The sequence below is a fragment of the Crocodylus porosus genome, unplaced genomic scaffold (assembly GCF_001723895.1).
Source record: "Crocodylus porosus isolate Cpor-Errol unplaced genomic scaffold, CroPor_comp1, whole genome shotgun sequence".
Lineage (NCBI taxonomy): Eukaryota > Metazoa > Chordata > Crocodylia > Crocodylidae > Crocodylus > Crocodylus porosus.
Genome location: NW_017728939.1, coordinates 536,484 through 558,219, shown reverse-complemented (window position 1 = coordinate 558,219; position 21,736 = coordinate 536,484). Strand labels below are relative to the sequence as shown.

Genomic DNA, 21,736 nt, shown 5'->3' with positions numbered 1-21,736 from the left:
GTCACGCACCACTCACGCCCATGGACCTCAGAGCAGCCCCCTGGAGACTCCTTGCCGGACCTACCTGGAAGCAGCTCTTCTAACAAAGCCCGTCTTGCTCGCCAGCCCTGGGGCTCTTATCCTTTGGCTACCGAGCAAGGCAGCTTCTCTCCCTCCCCCTCTGCCTTGGAACTGAGCACAAAACCCTCAGCTGTCATCTTGTCCCTGCCTCTATATCCTTGACGGACACTGGCCAGGGCTCGGACTGCTCCATTCTGCTCAACATCAAGTTACTTTCTGCTTCCTGGATTCTTGGCCTAATTTGGAGTCTGAGCAGCATTCCCATTTAAAGCCTAATTATTTTGGCTGTTTTTAAATTCCAGCCCTCATTACCGCCCTGTGCTTTATTCAGTTATCAAGTGCACGAGTCATTTGCCCTACACCCCAGGTTCCTCCCCCTGAGCACAAAGAGGCCTCTCTGGGTTGGGACTATGAGCCCTGCTAATGGCAGGCCAGAAACGTGCATGGCTCTTGCCAAAGGGAACCCCCTGCACAGTGCCACAAACATGAAAGTAGCAAGTCTAGCCTGGGTTCCTCCCTCCTCACAAGCTCTGCATTAGCAAAGGTGCCACAAAGCGATGGGCAATCCACCCTCGCTGTCTTTCCTGTTGGCATTCACACTGCCCAGCAGTGCTGTGCCAAGCTGCAGTCCACCTCCTGTGGTCCCCATGTCACCTGCTCCCTTGCCTCAACTGCAGTCCTTCCTCACCCCTTGAGTGTCTCATTAAGAGCCTGCACCTTTATCAGGACAGAGGCTTCTAACTTTATTACAGCTCACTCTGATCCTCTGGCATGGGCTTGAAGGAAAGTCCCAGGCTGCTCCCTGCCTCTTGCTTTCCTTGTCTAAAGCAAGCTGGGTATAAATAACCCCTGATTGCAGGGGGGTGGGAGGGAACTAATGCTAGCACAGCACTCTGTAGGGGGGCAGTGCTGCACAAGTGGCAAGTGTCAGGTTAGCACCTCTCCTGTCCCCAGCCACTTCTGTTTCCAGCGCCTGGGCTCCAAAACCTTCTATTTCATCCTCACTGCCTTTTTAAGAGGAAAAGAATAGAACCTTTATTGGCTTCTTCCAGTGCAGTCACTGAGCAGGGAGGTAACAAAGAGTTAAATGCATGAGCAGCACATTAAACTGCCCTGGATTAAGGCATTCCTTCGCTTTAGACCTGCATGAAGTCAGTCCCCCAGGGCTGCATGGAAGAGGAGGAGGAGAGGAACACGGGTCTGAGGAGCTGGGAATGCACAGGGCTCAAATCGTGTGCAGTGAAGACAGGAGATCATCCAGTTCACTGACATTCCTGTGTGGAAAATCAGCATGCCATCTGCTCTTGAAGGCTAAATGGACCCCATGTGGGCCTTTGGACTCCGAGCCTCTTGGTCCAGATGCCTGTATGAACCTTGAGCACAGGGAAAGGAGAATAAAGAGAAAGAAAAAAAAAATCTACCACACTAAGATAGGTGCCATTGCCCCTCTTTTATGGAAATTAATATTAATAGCTCATTTGGTTTCTATACAGACATATACAAATAGGAACAAAAACAAGTTTTTCTTCTATATACAACATCCTTAAGTTAATTAATTAGGCTCTTTATAAAAAAAAAATGGCTCTTCCTAAATTAGTGTCATATTTACAGACAGTACGGGCAAGTTTGCCTTTGGCACCTTCCCGTGGACAGTGTAACATACACCAAGCAGCATGTCCATAGTGATCCAGAGAGAAAGAGCGCCCGCATCCGTGCTCATGGGACTGGTACATGAATGCGAGACAGGCAGTAGGCACAACTCTAGTGCACGTTACAGGCCAGAACCCTCTTGATTTTGCTTAGTGCTTGTTTGCTAGGAAGCGCATTAGTAGAGTCTGGAGGAGATCCTGTGTCATGCACTCTGTTGGCAACCAGTGCATCTCCCATAAGGCACAAGGCACAAGACCAGCACACTGCAGATCCTCCTTCCTGTTGGCTGCAGGTGCTCTGCAGAGCCCTGCATGGCACCGGTACTTCCCGAGGCTGGGGTAACACGTGCTACATCAGCATCAGCTCAGTCCAGTCCCAGAGGGGGGCCAGCCCTGAGAGAGCCCCCTGCAGAAACAGCGCACGGAGGGGAGCCGGGGTCACACGATGTTGGCGAGTTCTGTGGAGTCCGACTCTGAGCTGCTGTTGCTCTCCTCCCTGCTGAGCAAAGGACAGGAGCGCGTTAGACAGAACAGCCCCCTCACACACACACACTGCTCCTAGGGTCCAAAGTCAGGAGATGCAGAAAGTGAAAGGCAAGAGAGGCTTTGGAGCACAGCCCACCCAGGGGAACATACAGTACTGGCACAAAGAAGAGCTACACAGCAGGGAAACCCAACACCCATGCCTGCGGGGAGCAAGGTGCACACTGGGGCAGCTGCCCCAATTTTAGTGAGCGATGATGTATGCGCCATGGCACCATGATACTGCCTCTCCAGGGCACCCCTTTCTGCAGCACAGGTGGTTCCTGGGCTGTGGGCCTCTTGTGCTTTACAGGGCTGAGGGGAAGACAGCATGAAGCCATCTGGGGGCTCTAGGGTTTCACCACTCCTTGGGACCTCCAAAAACCAGCTTAGAGCAGCATGTTGGCAGGTCTGACGAGCCCTACGACCATTCAGGACGCTGGGCTGGACCTGGCTCAAGTCCCAGAGCTCTCTGCAGCACCCTGGCCAAACCAAGGAGCTCATTCCTTTCCACCCCAGTGCTGGCCCTCACCTTAACTCTTGCAGAGCTTTCTTGTTCTCCCTCCGCTTCTTCTCATCGATGGGATACAGCTTGAAAAGGAGCAGGCCCAGGAGGATGAGGGCCACTGGGGCTGCCGATACCAGCATCCTCAGTGTGGTGTGCACTGCCTCAGGCTGGGAGCAGCCCCGGGTTTGGTACCCTGCAAAGCTGCAACACAGCAGCAGTGTTAAAGCAAGGGAGAGATGCACGAAACTATTCCCAACTCCATCCCCCTCCACCCTCCCAGGCCCAGCTCTCCACAGACCACCTGGGAAGAGCTTGGCATTGCTGGTACTCTTCTACTGAGCCTGTGGCCACTGCATTGGCACAGGGTCAGACCCTCCTCTCAACTGCCAGGGAGCATCACCTACAACTCCTCTGAATGCAAAGCCAGGACCCCACAAGTCTGCAAACCACCAGCCTCTCTGCTTCCTTGAGGAGGAAGGATAGCCCAGGGGTCAGGGCACAAGCCTAAGGCTTGGGTTCAGATTTCTGCCCCAAACTCCCTGCATGCAGTCATTGATTGAAACAGGCCACAACATGCTTAGATGCTACAAAATACTCCATCCTGGGGCCATATAAAAGTACCACAGACATCACATGGGAAAAGCAGAGGGCAGATCCCATGTTCTAGCACCTCCATTCAGCTACCATGCTAGCTCCTCATCAGGGGAACTACATTTTAAGGGCTTCCTTTGCTCCCATTCACCACAGACTGGCACGACTCTCTGCCATGATGTGCACAGGTGTCCAGAGTAGCCCTCAGTGCTGACTGTTGGATTCATAACCCCAACTGCCTTCATGGTTTTGTGGCTCAGACTGGAGAAGGCTCCCCCCCAGGGCTGAGAGAGGCCTTTCTTCTGTCCTAATCTAAAAGACCGTGCCAAGGACTCACTCTAAACTGAGCGTGGAGACTCCCAGAGACACGCCGGAGGCAAACTTGGTGAAGAAGACATAAAAGGAGAAGAAAATTGCTTCATGGCCACGGGAGTCAGGGTGCTGGAGATTGAAGTCATCAATGACATCTGGCAGCATGGACCTGGGGGGCGAAGAGGGGAAGAACCATGCTCAAAGCCAGGCTAGCAAAACCCACGCGTCTGCAGTGGAGACAAGTCTTCCTCTTTCAAAGCAGAGGCAGCTGCTCCCCACCCCGCAACCACACGCACAGAAACACGCTAGGGACATGTCATATGCTTATTGGCATGCAACACCAAACATCCCAAGGGCAGGAGTCTTTTCCACCACCGCTCAAGACTCACTAAGCAGCCCCTATATCTGGTGTCACGATCTCCAGCAGGGCAGACAACCACTGCAAACCCAAGGCTTCCAGTGGCTCATCACTGGGTATGTCATGGCCCAGCGGTGAGAGAGGATGTGGGGTTGTAGCTCATAAGAACAAGGAACTGGCAGGGACATCGAGTCCTGCCTGCTGTGTTCACATTCACCCAAAGACTTCCTCTACATCGCCACGGCAAACGCTCTGCACAGCCACAAGGCACACAACTACAAACCCCAGGAACACCCTACTACACACCATATGTAAAAGCAGGAGAGGGAGGGAAGCAGCAGTGCTCTGCCACTACGGCGGCAGGGAAGCAATTGCTTAATTGCTTAGTTCAGGGGACCCGAGAAGAGCACCAGACCCCTCACTACAGAAGAAAGCAAAACCCCCCATAGTCTTGAAGACTGACTCCTTGAGACGCCCTCCCCATCTGGACCAGCACCATGCCACACCACCTATCCACCCAAAGGTCCTGCCAGCGCCCCCCGTCTGGACAACAACATTTGCTGGACACAGACCCCTTTCCAGCCTGGATAGGTAGCTGTCACCCCCCACCCCTCTTCAACCAAGGACTTGGACTCTGTTTCTCTTCCCTACCTGGACTCCAGCCCTTCCACGGAGTCTCTTTCTCCTGCTGCATGCGTGCGTGCGTGCGTGCGAGCCAATAACTTCATGGGGCTGCGTAGTGTGTTGTCTGTTTAGTAAAACTGTTATTTGGACCCCTGAGTTGGGTTTGCTTTACTACAGTCCAGCCCTGCTCCAATCTCTGCTCCTCACCCCCACAACTTCTGTCTCATTTCTCCCTCTCCTGCTTCCGGCTCACCGCCACCTCCAACACCTGTCCTGAGCTCTGTTTCTTTGCCACCGTCTTATCCCCACTGCCTTTTCCCCTGAGCTCCCAGGCTTCTGCCTCAGTTTCTTTCCTGGCCATCTCCTCCTTGCCACCACTTATCTGCCACCCCCCCCCCATATCTCAGCTGTCTGCCACAGTTTCCAGCCCCAAGCTCTCAGGTTTGTCTCCCTCTCTCTTTCCTGGCTGTCTCCTCCTTGCCACCAGGCTTTTTTCCCTTGCACCAGTGACCTGCAGTAACCCTGGGGCCACTTGATCTTAAGTAAACCCAAGTCTCAGTTTCTCAGCCAGATTTTGTCTAATCCTGGTTCTGGCAACTTTCACTCCCTACACTTCAACTGTCTCTCTCACCTTAACCTTCCCCCAAATATCCCAGGTACTCCAAGCACACACACACATACTGTACCATCCAAGTTAGGAAATTAATTGTGTGTATGTGTAGGTGGGTTGTATGCGTGTGAACTGGTGAGTGTATCTCTCTCTCTCTCACTGTGCGCATGATATACGACTTAGTGATCTGTGTATGTGTACTGAGTGTGTGGGTATGAACAAGAGATTTTTGTCTACCTTTTGTGGGGTATAGTGGATGTGCTTGAACTGGTGATAGGTATCCATTTGCCTAGGCTAGTTTGGATGTGTATGTCCCTGAGTTGGGTGTGTGTGTGCATGCGCGCACCTAATTGATTTGTGTGTTTGTATATGTGCAGTTGTGTCACACCCTCCTGTCTAACAGCGCAACACTGAGATCCTGAGAGTTGGCCTGACCCCACAGGGCAACAGTCTGACTTGAAGGAACAATTCCTTCCTGACCCAAGGTTTGGTGACTGGTCTGCCCCCAAGCACAGGAGCCAGACCCACCCTTAGCCAGGACCCTCCGAGTTCCTGAAGTACGAGGACTCAGACTCACCAGGGCAAGAGGAAAGCAGCAGCAACGCTGATCCCGGCTGCAATGGCTGCAAGATAGGTGACGATGAGGTTGCTCTCTATGACGACCACCAGGATGAGGAAGGGGATGGCAGACTGCATACGGGAGGAAGACACAGTCAAGGACCCGCCTTATGGAAAGGCCAAGAGGGGCTTGAGAAGCCAGTGGGTCTTCCCTCATCTTCCCACTCAGGCGCCTGAGCACTTAGGAAGGTGCTGGCTGGCAGCCTGGGCTCTGCCCCAAAAAGGCAGGGAGAAGAGAAGCAGAAGCAACATACACTTCCTTACAGTGGCCCACAACAGCCCCTCCCCATAAGGCCTGCATCCAGAAAACAAGCTAAGCTAATCTCCACAGCCCACCGTGCCCTTGGCCTCTGCCGTGACCCTGCTAAGACCTGGACAGAGACCCAGCAGCTCAGGACGGCGGGACAGGGCGCTGGCTCCTGCCTGGCCAAAGGTCCAGTTCTCTGGCTGCCCTCAGGGGCTGCTCTTTTCGGGCTCCACTTGCAAGAATCACCCCCGAGACCCTCAGCAGTAAGCCAGCCTCTGTCCCCGTGCCCCATTCGCCTCCTCCAAGGGGCTGCTCACCGAGATCCCCACATAGACGGCTGTCTTCTTCCCAAAGCACGTGAGGAACCACTGCCAGAGAGGGATGGTCAAGGTGGCCGAGAGCTGCGAGAGAGAGGCAGAAGGGGGGAATTGTATTATCTGGGCAGCCACAGTCTGCCTACAAGCCCTGGTCCGACAAGCCACATTGCTGCACTGGAGATGACCAGTCATTGAGGTAGGCTGAGGATGCCGACTTGAGGCCAGGCCACCTCAGACCTATCCCCATCTTTGTTCATAGACTGTAAGGCTGGAGGGGACCTCGGAAGATCGTGGGGTCCAGCTCCCTGCACCAGGCAGGAAAGACAGCTGGGGTTAGGTGGCCCCAGCAAGGTGCCCATCCAGTCTCCTCTTGATTTTTTTCCCCCCCTGTGATTCCCCATCAGTTCCTTCCTTCCTTCACCCAAATCACAGCCCCTGCCTCCACATCCTTCACTGCTGGTCACAAAGGTGCCAGGAGGGCTGCGTGGCTGCTACTCCAGGAGACAGCAGGGACCGTCTCCTCTTTGTGGGGAGCAGAGCAGAGCCCCCAGGCCTGGCTCGGCAGTCCCTCTCACGTGGAACAGGCCCCCCGAGAGTGCAGTCCCTTGGGGTCATGCTCTCCCCTCCCCGCCAGGCAGGAATTTGCCTTGGCATCTCAGGGCCTCTCGTGGCTCCTGCCAGCCAGCGCCCGGGCAGTCAGTCCTCCCAGTGGTTACATAACCTGAGCTGGCAGCACTGATTCTGGGGGAGGGACCGGTCACCACGTGCCAGCCTTGCTGCCAGGAGGGTTGGACAACACATCCCCAGCCCTTCCCCTGGCAAAACCTCCCTGAGCCTCTCTGCACGGGTGCGAGTGCTACCTCCATGGGCACACGCGCTTTTGTCTGGTCTTGCTCACCAGGGCAGCAAGCCAGGTTGCCCTCCTCCCCTCAACCCCACCCCTGCTGCCTCGTGCCTGCAGCCGGGAAGCCTGCATGCCACTGGGAAGGCAGAGGCTGCTCTCTCTCCCTCTTCTTGGTGCTCAGGAGCTGTGGTACCAGGCAGGCTGGTATCTGCATGGGATCCAGCAGCTGCACAGATGTGCCCAGACCCATTCTTGGGTGAGGGAGCAGTGGGAAGATCTAAAGACAAGGACCCAGGGCGGGAGCCCTCCTTAAATCAGCGTTCCAGGAGTGCCTGTGCCAGCTCCAAACATCTTCACGTCTCCCACCCCGATGAGTCAGGCCACTCCCAGGGCCCCGGAGGCCTAACCAGGTCTAGCCTAGCATCTGCATCCAGGGAGCCTGCTCCTTTGCCCTTGATGCTGCACCCGTGAGCCCAACATACTGTGGGCAATATATGAAAATGGGTTCACAGGAGCCCTCAACAGGTTATGTGGGTGGGCAGGGATTGCCCAGAGCCCCACCTCAGCCCTGACATTGGCTGGGTCTGCCGTAGGACCAGGTATCCCAGGCCCAAGACCCTCTTTTCTCCATCTTGAAACCCATCTGAACCCCCTCTCGCTGCCTTTCTGGAGTGGCCTGGCCACACAGGTCAAGGCAGATGAGGTTTTACAAGCCTGCTTTCCCGGAAGAGGGGGCTTGCTTTCCCACAGCCGAGGAGACACGAGCCGGTGCATCGCAGCCAGACCCATGACAGCTGCCTTGGGTGGGAGGGGGCATCACGTGGACCAGGTCTTTGTTGGGCCGGGGACCCGAGGGGAGAAGCATGTTTTCCAGATGGCCCTGGGATCAGTCTCCCGCCTCAGTGGCTTTCGAGACCTCGCATTTCCTCAGAGCCCTGGGAGGATTTTTCCTTCCTTTCTTTCTTTCATGGCCTTTCTGGCAGGGCAAAGCATTTCATGCCACAATGCTCCCCCACCCCCGCGCTTCCCCATCGATCAGCGCGGAGAGGGTTCCCAGACGAGCTGCTCTGTTCCCTCCATTCAATGCCTCCCTGCAATAAACACTCACAGCTCCTTTTCTTTCCCCCGGTCATGAAAAGAGAAAGAAAAAAAAAAAAGAGAGAACCCACGGACAAAAGGCCGCACGGCTTTTATTCTCCCCCCTTCCTGGACAGCTTTGTGGGCAGACAAAGGGTTTGCTGTTCTCGCCAATGGGCTGTGCCTCTCCAGGAATCATGTTTAGTACCATGAGGCCCTCCCCCCTCTCCTTAGGCAACCTCAGGCACCTCCCTTTCCAAGCCAGGGGTTTTCCAGCCCCATCCCCTCACCCTTCTTCCTCCATCTGAGTTCCACTTTACCTTGGCCTCCTGTAAGTCGCGCTCCCTTCCATCCCCAAGCCCTGCTGGTGGCCATGACACTACTTCGTTACTCTCTATTGTCCCCCCTTGACTGTAGGGGGTGGACACAGGGTTATGATAAACCTATTATTGCTCATGAACCTTCTTACAGCAGTGCCTAGGGTGGGGGACATGAAAAATAGTCAGTCCCTGCACTGAAGGTCTTACACAAAGACGGAGAGGCAGTGGATTAGCGTACGAGCACATTCAGTACATACCATGATGGCCAGGAGGATGTTCTGGAAGTCGTTGCGGAAGCCCAGGGTGTACGTGCAGAACAAGGCAAAGTTCCCTTCCAGCAGCTGGCAGGGAGGAAAGAGACCCGCCAGGTTAGTGGAGAAGAGGGGGAACTCTGCTCCCACCCGTGCCTCCCGTCCCGCAGTCCAAATCCCTGAGGAAAATGTGCAAATCATACAAGGAGCCAATTCCTCGCAGGCCCCAAGCCAGTTCCACGGGGCCAAGGCTAAGTGCTTTGCCCAGTCCCCGAGCGTGGCTTGCAGAGGCCGGCAGAGCCCCGGGCAGACGTTCTGGGAGAGCGCAACCCCATCGAGCAGCTCGTAACCCAGCGGCAGTTCACAGGGATTCAGGACCCTGCCCCTGCCCCCTGTGCAAGTTGTGCGCTTCCTTCCTGCTCCCCAGTGGGCATCCAGCTGCCTTCCTCCTCCCCGGGGTCCCTTACCATGAAGGCCAGAGAGGTGAAGAGGAAGCCGGTAATCAACTTGATGTAGGCACCATGGTTCATTACCAGCTTCAGCCCCTGGAAGAAGGAGACAGGCTCATCCGACTCAAGCTCAGAGGCTGCTGGGAAGCAAAGCAGGACAGGTGGGTGATTAGACACAGACAGAAACACATTTAAGGCAGGCTAGAGTAATAGCCGCAAAGGCTACAACACGTCTCTTGTGCGCCCACGGCTTGGGAAGAGTCAAGACAGCTCTGCTCCACGTAGAGAAACACCCTGCCTGGCTCACGCTTGGAAGAATCTCAGCTAACACCACCTCCCGCCAACCACAGACTGATCTTCCTGGATGCTGCAGGGCATCCATCCTCAGCACCCTGGGAGGTGGGTCACTATTAGTCCCATTTTCCAGATGGGGGGATAGAGGCCCTGATGCATTAAGTGTGCTGACTAAGGTCACACACCTCAGGTCAGTGGCAGGGGATCAAGATACTGGAGTCCCCAGCCCCCATACCCCTGCTGCATTCATAGAAGGGCTTTTTACTAGCATTAGTCCTTGTCCAGAGCAACTGTCCTGCAAAGAGAGCAATGAAAAACAGCTGGGCTCAGACAGAAGTCCCATTCAGCGCTACCCTAGCAGCCACAGAGAAATCTCAGGTCCAGCTGGCATATGGGAGTCTAGACATCTGCCAGGCAAAACCAGGCAGGGAAAAGTTTGTCCTGCAAAGGCCAGACAATTGGCAAATCCTCCCAGCATCCTGCAGCAATGCGGCCGCCAGACGAGGTGCTTTTCCGCTGGAGGCTGATGCACGAGAAACAGAGGCTGGGGGGGCTGTCTATCTGAGCCTCTGCTCTCTCCCTATCACCAGGGCTCCTGCTCCCCTCTCAGTGTCTTACTAAGAGGCAGGAGCCGACAAGACCACAATGGAAGGAGAGAGAAGGTAGTGAGAGCTCCCAGCCTCCAGCAGAACTGGAGGAGGAAACGAAGGCAAGAACCCACTGATGCCAGGGGAGGATGTCTTCCACCCCGATGTACATCCTTCAGCAAAGAGCCTCCCAGGAGGCCCTGCTCCCCCCTTGCCCCATTTAGCTGTGCCACAAGTGCTCCATTCGCGGCTGAATCGGGCTCGACGCTGCTTCTGCAGCACGTCTGCGGAAGGCTCTCGGGCTAGCGTGGACACGCGTCGTTAGCATAGCAGGGAGCGGGCAGCCAGGGGTGCGGCTCTTCGACCAGCAGTATGTACTAAGGGAGCTCACGTACATCACATACTTTCAAGGGCTACTCCAGTCAAAAGGCCTTTGGAGTACAATGGGCCCCGTTGAAAGGGGTCAACTCGTCAGGAGGTGCCAGGGCTGCTTGCTGACTGGCTGGTGTGGCATCACCCAGTGCAAGTGAGGGCTGCTTCCCCTTGAGAAGCCCCATGCCACAAGGCAGCTTCCCATCCACACCGTGTCCCTTGTTTTCTGCCAACAGGAGCCAGGGAGTAGCCTCCAGCACATGTACCTCTCAGGAAGGCAAGACGACCTTTGCCACATTGCACAGAAATCATCCCTGGCGCCCCACCAAGCCCGTTCAGCCTTGCCCAGCTCACACCCTGAACTCACCTCGCTGCTCCCGCACGCCCAGCCACAGGATCACGGCACAGAGGACGTAGATCCCGCCAATGACGCCGGCTGCGATCATGTACGCGTTCTTCTGCACGAGAGACACAGACACGGACCCCAGTGACTGTGGGCACTCGAACATGGCCCTTGGGGACCCCAGACTGATGTACCCTCGTGCTGTGCAACCACAGGCCAGGCATGGCCCATGGAGCAGAGCCAAGCCTGCAGAGACAGCCCCACTCTCCGCCCCAGATTGTGCTGAAGCCTCCTCTGGTGTCTGCTCTGCCATCAATGCTCACGAGGAAGCAAAGGCCAGGATGGCAAAGGGATGAGGTGCCCGAGTGACTACAGAGGCGTCTGTGGGCCCGGAGGACTTAAGAAACCTCATGTCGTGCAAGCACCTGACATTGGATTCTGTTGCAGAAGCAGTTTGGAGGAGTTCTAGTGAGAAGGGTGATGAAGGGAGAAGGAAACGGGAGTGGGGTAGGGGCAGGATGCCCGGACGCAGCAGGCCTACCGTGTCTGTGAGCGAGCCAGTGTCGTGGGTTGTGTTCACCTCTTCCATGGCCACTGAGGAGTTGATCCCAGCCTTTTCTTCGCTGTGGATGCACGGGGTGTCCACCTTGCCCACAATCTGCCCCTGGATGGCTGTGCCCAGCACTGTGCCCAAAACCTCCACCGTCATACCTGCACAGAGGAGCCACACATGGCATCACAGCACTGCCGCATCGGGGCTCAGGCCCACATGGGTAGGGAGAGGGCTTCAAAAATCAGCTCCTCTGGAGGCAAGAGGCCCAAGCTGGCTCAAGCTGTGCCCAGTGCCCAGGCAGCCAGAGGCAGAAGATCTGCCTACAGCAGTGCTGCTCTCCTGTGGTGCTGTTCAGTTCCAAGTCCTTTCTGAACACGGCTCCCATGCTCCTGGGAGGGAGAAGTCCCCAGTGGGGAGACTGAGGAGCAGAGAGGGGGTGCAGGCTAGCAGCAAGGGTGGAGACAGAGCTCAGGACCTCCCAGTCCAGGTTTCTTGATTTGGCAATGCCCTAGAGTGGGCAAGGCCTCAGCTGGGCACAGACTCCTGCCAATTCAAATGAGGCCACTAAACAAAACCCTTTGATTGGGGCATCTAGAAGGGCCTCCTAGTTTGGGGACAAGGACACACAGGATGCAAGAGCTGCAATCCAGGATGCAAGCAAAGAGCTTGGACATCCTTTTCAAGCAGGCTGCTCAGGCTTGCACATACACCCCCATCTCTGGGTGAGGACGTGACCTGCCAACTGCACACGTCCTGTAGGGATCACACACACGGATGCATGCCTGAACATGCAGGGGGGACAGGACATTCATAGACATTAGGGCTGGAAGGGACCTCAGAAGATCAAGTCCAGCCCCCTGGCCTAGGGGCAGGAAGTCAGCTGGGGTCACGGGATCCCAGCAAGATAAGCATCCAATTGCCTCTTAAAGGAGTCCAGAGTAGGTGCTTGCACCACCTCCGGCGGCAGTCTGTTCCAGGCCTTGGGGACTTGGACAGTAAAGAAATTCTTCCTTATGTCCAGCCTGAACTGGTCTTGGAGAAGTTTATGACGGTTCGACCTCGTCATCCCATGGGGCGCTCTGGTGAACAGGTGTTCCCCCAGATTCTGATGTGCACCCCTTATATACTTGTAGGCTGCCACCAGGTTCCCCGCCCCCCCCCCCAGCCTGTGCTTTTGCAGACTGAAGAGTCCCCTGGCTCTCAGCAAATGCAAGGGGGGAAATCTAACCGTCTTGGCAATCAGCATGCAAAGCAACATAACCACAGCACTGATGTCAGGGACTGCATGTGGGCCCTGGACAGGCAGTCAGTGGGGCTGCAAAGGGAGGAGGGAAAGGCTCTTACGATAGGCAGTGGCAGAGTCCCGCTCGCTCTGTTCCCGGCTGATGAACATGGTCAGCGCTGAGTAGGGGACATGGAAGCACTGCAAGGAGACAAGGCAAGGGGAGAGAGGGTTAACTCTTTGTTGCCAGGCAATACCAGTTGGCAGAACTCATGCCGGGCACACGAACTGGAGTGGCAGCCAGCACGGTCACAGGCCAGCTCAGGAGGACTGCAGGAGTCCAGTGCAGCCAGTGGATTCCATCTAGGTCCAGCAATAGTCTGTACCCCATGATCTCTTCCCCGTTGTTGCATGCCACTCTCAGCACAGCTTATACCAAACCTCCCACTGGGGTCCCAGTCACTGGCTCCATCACTGGGCTGCCCCTCTCCCTCCCCCAACCCAGGAAGCCCAGCAGTGTGCGTGACGGCACCGCTCACCGTCACAAGGGTCTGGAACATGCAGTAGAAGAGAAGATACCACATCATTCGACCACTGGAGACATCCGGCACAAACCATATCAGAAAGTAGGAGATCACAGCAAATGGTGTGGAGAAGATGATCCTTATGGGAGGGGGTTAAGAGAGAGAGAGAGCATGAGTGCCGAGGAGCCAAGCCTGGGGACGTCAGCTGGGAGGACATGGCAAAGCCCTGCTGCTCAGGTTGGAACACAAGCCAAACCAAAAACCAGCCCCAGGCCACGAAAACATGTTGCCTAGGGGCAGGGAAGGCCAGGAAAGCCTGAGACCCAGCAGTGCTTCCGGGCCGCTCCAATTAATCAGGAGCAACCTTTCAGGCACAGGCTGAGGTAGGGCAGCTTTCCCAGGGCCCACCCTGACCTTCGGGATTCTCTTTTTAAGTCCCACTTGCTTTCCACAATTGCCCCTAGAGCACAGATCGCTGAACCCCACACTGCAAAAGCCCAGCTTGGACTCAGGACGCCCAGTATCCTACTGTAGCCACAGCCCCAGCCTGGCAGATGCAGCACCGCCCCTGACAGGCAGCTCCTAGCTCAGCAGGGTACAACTTGTTGAAGTTTGCAGGAATTCAGATGCCTAACTCCCTCCAGCTCCTTGGAAAAATCCCCTCTGACTCTCTGTCCAGCTCTCTCCAAGGCCTGTGCTGCAGTACCTTTCTTGGCTCTGCATCCCCCTCCATGCTCCATTCAGCCATGAGAAAGTGCAGAGCTCCAGGTCAGTCAGGGTAGAAGAGAGGAGAAAACAGAGCGAAAGGCTTTGATCCTTGAGAGCAAATCCTCCCAAAGAAAGTCTGGCTGCTGGGTGCCAGTCTGCGGTGGGCTGAGAAAGCGAACGGTCTGTCGGGACTAGAGAGGGGCTGGCAGAGCTGATAGGAACTGGGAATGCGTGCATGTGCTTCGGTCTGCAAGCCCTTCGATGCAAAGGCTTGTCCAGCAGTCTTTACCCCAACCAGGCTAAACATTTTGGAAGAAGTACCACGGGGTGGAGGGAAAGAGCCAGGCAAAGCTTCCTTCTACCCCCACCGGTCTGCTCCCTCCGGTTTCTACCACAAGGCAGGGCCCGGCCCACCACAGCCCTTTCCAAACCCGCTCTCATGGGAGCCCGTTTCCCCAACAAAGCCAGGCTGTGGAGTGGCAGAGGAAGGGTTAACCCTCAGCCAGGGAGACTAGCAGGCTCCTTCCTTTGATCCTGCCCGAGGTGGGGAGGGCGGTGGGAAACTTTAGAGAGGTATGAGGAAAGGGAAGCACGAAGAGGAGGGAGCGCTGGTCCCAGCACAGGTCGGTCTCTCCATCTGTCCAGGGCTGCACGGCCAGCCGGTTTGTGCCCCCCACCCCTCGCAGCAGGACGAAGGGGGTGGTAGCCTAGCAGCACCCGGCGGCTGACAGCCCGTCCCTCCTCCCAAGGCCCAGCCGTACACATGGCTGTAGCCAGGGCCAAATTCCTCTGGAGCATTTCAGGCTAGCCTCTGCTTCCAGCGGTCAATAAAATGGAGGTTAAATTCCCCCCATGGAGACCCACTCGGAGGAAGGGGGGTGGGATTCTCCCCACTGGGCAGGGGAGCAAGGACCCAGTTTGAGTTCAGGAACTGGGCCAAGATCTGAGCAGCACCGAGGTCTCAGCTGGATACGGAGGGGCGAGGGAACATCTCGGTAACCCATGGGCGAGACGCACGCAGGAGCCGGTGCCCAGGGAGGGGACAGAGCTGCTCCCGTTCCTATAGGGATGGCAGCAGGAAACCAGTTGCTTCTCTCCGGGTCCAGCGTGGTACACGGATGGCTAGATCAGCTCCGTCCAGGACCTGATCCTAAGGCTTATGCTGCCTTTGGAAACCCAGGACCCCCTCGTGCTGGACTGCGCGCACACCGGACCATGCCCTTGCCCGGGGCAATTCCAGAACGGCGCGAGAGGAGCCGGACTTATTTTTCCCCACGGGCACAGGAGAGCGAGATCTCTTGCCTTTCTGGGTTAACACCACCAGGCAGGGAGTTAAATTTAACTCTTGGCGTGTGAGAAACTTAATCCGTCTCCACAACACAGCAACCAGAAACGGAGGGTGGGGGGAAAGCAATGTCTGGCTTGACAAGCACGCATTTTTCTGCGGTTCTGTCACTTCCGTGATGCACGGAAAGACTGTTCCTAGGAAGAGGGGCCAATGGCATGGAACGGATGCAGCAGACCAGAGCATGGGCAGACATACACGCCCTTCCTCCCTCCCCACCCCTTCTTATCACTATCTGCAGACGCGGTTGTACACGAGTCATTCAAAATCCCCTGACGCTTGCACTTACGCAGACCTGAAACTACCGGGGTGCCACGAGGCTGGGTCTGCATCCCCCCCACACACCCACCCCCTCTCACGGAGGCCACTCAAGCAGCACAGCAGGGGCCCGGGCTCCCACGAGGGGACCCGCTGGCGCGGGCACGCCCCAGAGCCCGGGGCCATGTTCGTAGCTGGAGCTAAGGACTCTAACGCTTGGCTCAGCCTTTCCTCCGCCTCCGCCCAGCCACGCGGTTCTCAGGAGTCTGACTCGTAGTAACCCCTGACCCAGGCTTTGGCATCAGCGGTGCCAAGACCTCAGCGCTCGCGCCACCTGCCTCCCCATTGGCGGCACCGGGGTGGCGTGTTCCTCCCCGCGACACACCCCCATTCCTTATGGTTTACCGGCTTCCTCCTGCCCCAGCAGCCACTTCCCCAGGGCCTGCCGTGGGCTGGCAAGAAGACAGGACCTTGGAGTCATCTGCAAGGGGAAACCACGAGGAGTGGGGGGCACCGGACAGCGAAAGCGGGGAGCGTTGAACGTCAGAGACCAGGGCAAGGCTGAACGGGAGGTTGGATCTGATGGAGGGAATTCCCCAGGGAGCAGAGCGTGGCAAGGGACCGAACAACATCAGAGTAGCAGGGGAAAGGAGCAGCTTTTAAACCTGCAGCCTTATCTGCGTATCCCGGGCTCAGGCGACGCCAGGAACACAAGGCTGCCCTTTGTCTACACCGGCCTGGCACGGCTGGACAGGCAGGTGTGCGAGCCAAGAAGTCGCCTTTCCTAGGTTAAGAGGGGACCGAACAGTTCAGGCCCCAAGAAGTGAGGGTTGTACCTGCCAGCAATCAGCACCATTTCAGAGCTCAGGGGTCAAAAGTGGGTGAACGCAGGCGACAGGCGAGCATGAGCACAAGAGCCAGCTGTTGCTGACCATGCGGAGGGCAGCTCTCAGCATCCAGGAGCAGCAAGTGTAAACTCCCCACTCGCCTGCCAAGTAGGGAAACTGAGGCAGGCAGGTCCTGCACGTCCACCATCCTTGCTTAGGGCACGCTGGGCCTTACTGCGGCTGGCCCCGGTGAAATCAATGGGAGGCGATGTGTAGGGAAAGCGGCGGGCCGAGCCCAAGCAGCACTGAAGCTGTGAACAGGAGTCATCTCTCTCGATGGCTCAGCACCCTGCTTCCCTCTGTGCAGTAAGGGGCTGGGGTGCCCCAACTCGGAGGCTCAGTGCAAGAACGGGTGGGTAGCCCACGGGTCTGAGACCTTCGGGGCCTTACTCCCCACCCCCAGCTTTAACGCCACAAGATTATACCACACGAGCAAGAGACAAAGTGATTTAGGGGGTGGAATATCCACCCCCGCCTGCTGAGCCTGGAGTGTGCCCAGACGGCACTGCCCAGCGTGCCAAACCCCCAGGCTGGGGGACGCTGCAGCAGACACAGCTGGGAGAGGAACTATTTTGGGCTCATGCCTGAAGCTTGCTTTAAACACAGCAGAACACCGCAGCTTTCATGAGGGCTATTCCAGGAAACCCCCAGGAGCAGAGCTATAATCACCGGCTGCGGGGAAAGAAGCGGGTGCCTCTAATTTCCACCTCTCCCTCTCCACCCCACCTACTGCGTCAGGGATCCCGACAGGGCTGGGGACCCAGCCTGCGTCTTGAGCAGCTTGGCAGATGCAGCCATAGGGCAGCATGAGGGAGGTCCAGACTGCATCTCTGTCCTCACCCAGAGATGTCCGCTCTTGGGGCAGCAGCTGGAGAACAGCTCTCCTCCCCCAGTGCTTCATGTGGGTGGCATTTTGGGGGTCTCCCTCTGCCAGCCCATTCCACAGACCTCCCTGCAAGATGACGGCTGCCAGCCACCAGCCTCCCGGAGGAGAGGTGTAGCCATGCCCCCAGCATCCTGGGTCAGCAGGGTCCTGCTCACCCCTGCACCTTTTGGATGCATCTCACTTCAAGGAGCACTGGGGGCTCTGCTGTGGAGGGGGAAGAAGGGACTGAGCCTCCCTGCCTAGCCCCCACAGCCGGCGGCCTTCTCCTCCCAGAGACATGCACTTGGAGCAGCTGCTGGTCATGTGATTTCCAGCAGATCCCCCTTCTTCCCCCCAGCTGCAGGATTAGCTTGTGCATCAGCCATGTGCACCCACCCACTGCTAGCGCTAGCGCAGGACTGCAAAGCCACCTGTCGTACTGGAGACTGACAGCTCCCGGCATTCCCAAGGAAGCCAGGCTGGAGACGGGACCTGATTCCCAGCAGTTTACGGGCAGGAGTAAGCCATGGGGACAATGGCACTGATGGGCAGCTAGCTGGCCCGGTTGGGTGCTCAGTTCCACCGGTTTGAGGTCACCGATCAGTCGCTGCCCTCAGGTGTCCTGGGAAGGCCCAGGCCCAGTGGAGGGCAGGGGGCGGATGGGAGAAACCACGGTTGTGCCTTCCACCCATCATCTGTTTCCTACCAGCCCCTTTCCCCACCACCCACCTTCCCAAGCCTCAAACAGCTTCCTGGAGCAGATGGAGAAGCTCAAGCCTCCCTGGAAGAAGTGGATCCGTGACTCCCAAACACCCAGCACATCCCCAGGATCCCCGCCCCCTCTGGCACATGTAGGCTGCCAAGGGACGCACGCACCAAGACTGGGCTCCAAAGACCACCCCCTGCCACGGCTGCTTCAGCCCCGTGGGCAAGAGAAGAGCCCAGAGGCCCACAGATCCTTGTCACGGGCTTTCAGCTCCATGTGGATGAGCCAAGCTGGTCTGCAAACAGCAGAGCATCTGAGCCACCATTTTCCACAGCCAGAAGCTTTTGGGAGCTGCCTTCCATGCAGATACGTGACCTCCCTTCCCCTGGTGGGTGGAGATGCAGGAAACTGCCAGGGGAGCTCAGACTGGGGACACCCCACAGACCCAGTCCCCTGCCCAGCTTCCACGTCTCACAGCTCCCCCCAGCCCAGCCTGCACCTCCCCAGGCACCAAGAGCAGCTAGGAGTCTCCCCCCATCCCCGAGCTTTCCTGGGACCTGGCACAACGGGGTCCTGAGCCCTGACTGGGACCCCACTGCCCCTAGTCTAGAGGGCTGGCACACAGGGTGCTCGAACACTTGCCCTAGCAAATACTGCAATACAGACGAGAGAAGTAGCAGTCGGGGTCCGACAAGGGCCGAGGTGCTGAGCTACCCATGGCTCCTGGGGGGAAAACATCTCCCAATTAACAGACTAGGGAGGAAAGGAGCTGCTAGAAAGCTTCCCCTAGCAGGGCAGCATGCTCACCGCTGGAAACGGGCTCCCTTATCTTTCAGTGCCAAAGACTGCCAGCCTGCACGCCCCAGACACACGGCACAACGGACGCCACCGGCACTGCTCACTCGGCTACAAGAGGCCAGCTTCCCGGAAAGCAAGGCCCACTGTGCTCTCAGTGGCTCGGTTCACCGAGCCCCACGCCAAGTGGTTTCCCTGCTACCGCGGTGGAGGCTGAGGAAGTCCCGCTTCAGAGTTCCCCGCTGGTCCCCCTTGTGCAGCCGGATGGGCCACCTGTGGATTACTCAACTGGCAGCTATACTCGTTTCATCACGTCCCACACAGAGGTGTGGCTTCGGGATCTGTTGCCGTCTCGGTCACTGTCTAACCTTGCCTAAGTTGCCTCCAGAAGGGCCTCCAGAGCCCCCCATGGAGCCCAAACAACCCCAGAATCCCTCTGGCTTCTCTTACCAGGGCATGAGGCGTCCAAAGCGCGTCCAGGAGGTCTTACTGATGAAGAAGCCCACCATGGGGTCTGTGATGGCATCCCATGCCCGGCCCACGAACAGGATGATGGAGGCATAGAAAGGATCCAGCTGCAATGGGGAGGAGAGGAGAGAATTCACCTGTAGAGAAGGCAGAGACCCTGTGGTCCCAGAGCGGGCCAGGCCCCCGTCTGCCCAGGCAAATGGTGTCACCGAAGAGCCAATGGTCAGGTTGAGACTTGTCTGGAGGACACGCTCATGCCTCTCCCTGGGGTAGCTCAGAGGGCAAGTCGTCCATCCGATGCCCTTTTCTAGGGGGTTAAATCGAGTGCTGCTGGCCGCAGGATTTCAGCCTGTTCCACTCGATCCCTTGCACATTAGACTCCTGACGCTGAAATGACTATCGGCTCAACATCCCAAGCACGCAGCCGCAGCTTACCCCGGCTCTCACTCATCACCTACCCTGCCACCAACCACAGCTGGATTATAGGTGGGGGAGATGCTGTCACCTTGTCCAACATAGTACCTTCCACCCCATCTCCTCCTCCTACACAGCCAAGACCAGTGAGAGCCATCTTTCCCTCATCACAGTACTTGTAGGAAGGAATGCAAGCACCTGCTGCTGGTTTCACTATCACCAGAGGTGCTACAGGACCACCCTCCTCATCTGCACGGTCATTAGAAGATCCCAAACTAGTCCCAGAGGTGTGGGGTATGGTCCCATTTTACAGGTAGGGAAACTGAGGCGGAGAGCAGTGAAAAGCTTTGCAGAGCTAGGGATGCAACGCACAGAGACTCTAGAAGCCAGGGCTAAGTGCTGCCAGCTTGGCTCTAAATTGCATCCCTCCTGGAGGGCGAATTACCAGCACCTTGAAAACACCAGCTGGGGTCTCTGGTCTTGAATGCTGGAAATCCAGCACCTACACCCCTCCAGGGGACCTGAAGGGCACTTTCCCAGAGGTGCTGAACACGATTCCCAGGGAAATCCAGGATTGTTTGTGGAAGCGTCGACCCACCAGCTACACAATCCAAGAGGTGGGGGCAATCTCAGGCACCAAACTTGAGGACCGTGACATTGAGACCTCTCTCCACCAAGGGACATCTCCCCCCACCACCCCTTCAGAGTCCTCCTCAAGGGTTTCACAACAAGGTCTCCTGCTCCACCACAGCCTGGCTCATAGTAACCCTGAGCGTTACGGTGTGGCAATGCCCTTTGGGGGTCTGTGACTCAGCAGCGAGCTCCTAGAAACCAAGGGCAGCCCGCACTCATCTCCCAGCACACCACCTCCCTCCGTCCAGGCGGGCAGGAGATGAGAGCCATGTCCTCCTCCAGAGAGACACCCGTGTCCCCAACACCGCTCCCTGGAAGATGGGGACTGCATCAGTTATAGCCAGACGTCACTGGTGGCCCCTCTCTGGGCAACCACTGCCCTGCTTTGTACCGAGCGGCTGTCAGCCCGATGGGCAAACACAAGGGCAGTTAGGGCCCCCTCAACATGGACAAGAGACTAACACCCCCCGCCCCCCAGTGCAGGCATGAGAAATGCATGGAAAAAAAGATGCCTCCACCTGTCTTCAGAGACATCCCTTGAGACCCCCCACCCCCAGCAAGCAAACCCATGAGGAAGGGTTACCTGTGCCACATCCAGCAGGTAGATCTGGAGGAAGAAGCCCAGAGCACAGCCGGTGATCTGGTAGGGAGCGCCGCCGATGGCATAGCAGAGCTTGCTGCAAACGGAGAGCTTCCCTTTGCTTTCCTTCTGCAAGGGGACCAAAAGCCAGCAGCTCAGTTAGCAGCTGGTCATCTGCCCCCAGGGTATCCCCTTCACCTCTGTCGCTCCCCTCCCCCAAGTTCACGTGCACCCAAACAGGATAATCACAGCCTTGTGGACCCCGCTATCAGGGGAAAGAGGTGCCAAAAGGGCTCCTCTACCAAGGCCCCAAGCCCCGAACACTGTATTATGATTGTGGACACACCAAATGTGGATCTACTTGCCCGGGGCAAGACACGGGGCTTCCAAACAGCTTGTGCAGGAACACAGAAAGGACCCTGGAGCCATCACACCGTCCCCTCCTCTCTCAATCCCATCATTACCACTAGAGCTTCCTGCCTGCTGGGCTCAGCTCTACTCATCGGACAACCGCCCATGCCAATACAGGGGGGCGCAGAGCAGGCTGCAACAGCCTGGATACAGGTGGCACCGATCCCCCGCTGAACTCAACCCAGCCTGCCACCCGATCGCTGCCCAATGCTCTTCATTCCCTCCCCATCTCGGGTGTGGAGAGAGATGATGATCCACGATGTGCCCCAAACAAGCAGCATTATTACCCTGAACAAAGGCTTTGGAACCGTCAGATGATGCCCCCCCGCCCCAGTCACGGCCCCACGGCCCGCGCCACGTCGCGCTGCCGGTTGAAACGAAGAACAAGCATCCAAACATGCAGGCTCGGTGCTT

General features: G+C 57.1%; 1 protein-coding gene across 1 annotated transcript; it reads right to left on the bottom strand.

Annotated features, from left to right (window-relative positions):
- Window positions 1-1,491: 1,491 nt before the first annotated feature.
- MFSD2A (major facilitator superfamily domain containing 2A) lies at window positions 1,492-21,067 on the bottom strand (the record flags this gene model as incomplete). Its single annotated transcript, XM_019547585.1, has 13 exons — window positions 1,492-2,205; window positions 2,764-2,940; window positions 3,668-3,811; window positions 5,812-5,924; window positions 6,417-6,500; window positions 8,915-8,998; window positions 9,376-9,494; window positions 10,978-11,068; window positions 11,495-11,664; window positions 12,851-12,929; window positions 13,268-13,391; window positions 19,267-19,391; window positions 20,915-21,067. Coding segments are annotated over 13 exons (1,521 nt in total), but the record flags the coding sequence as incomplete, so codon positions are not given.
- Window positions 21,068-21,736: the final 669 nt, after the last annotated feature.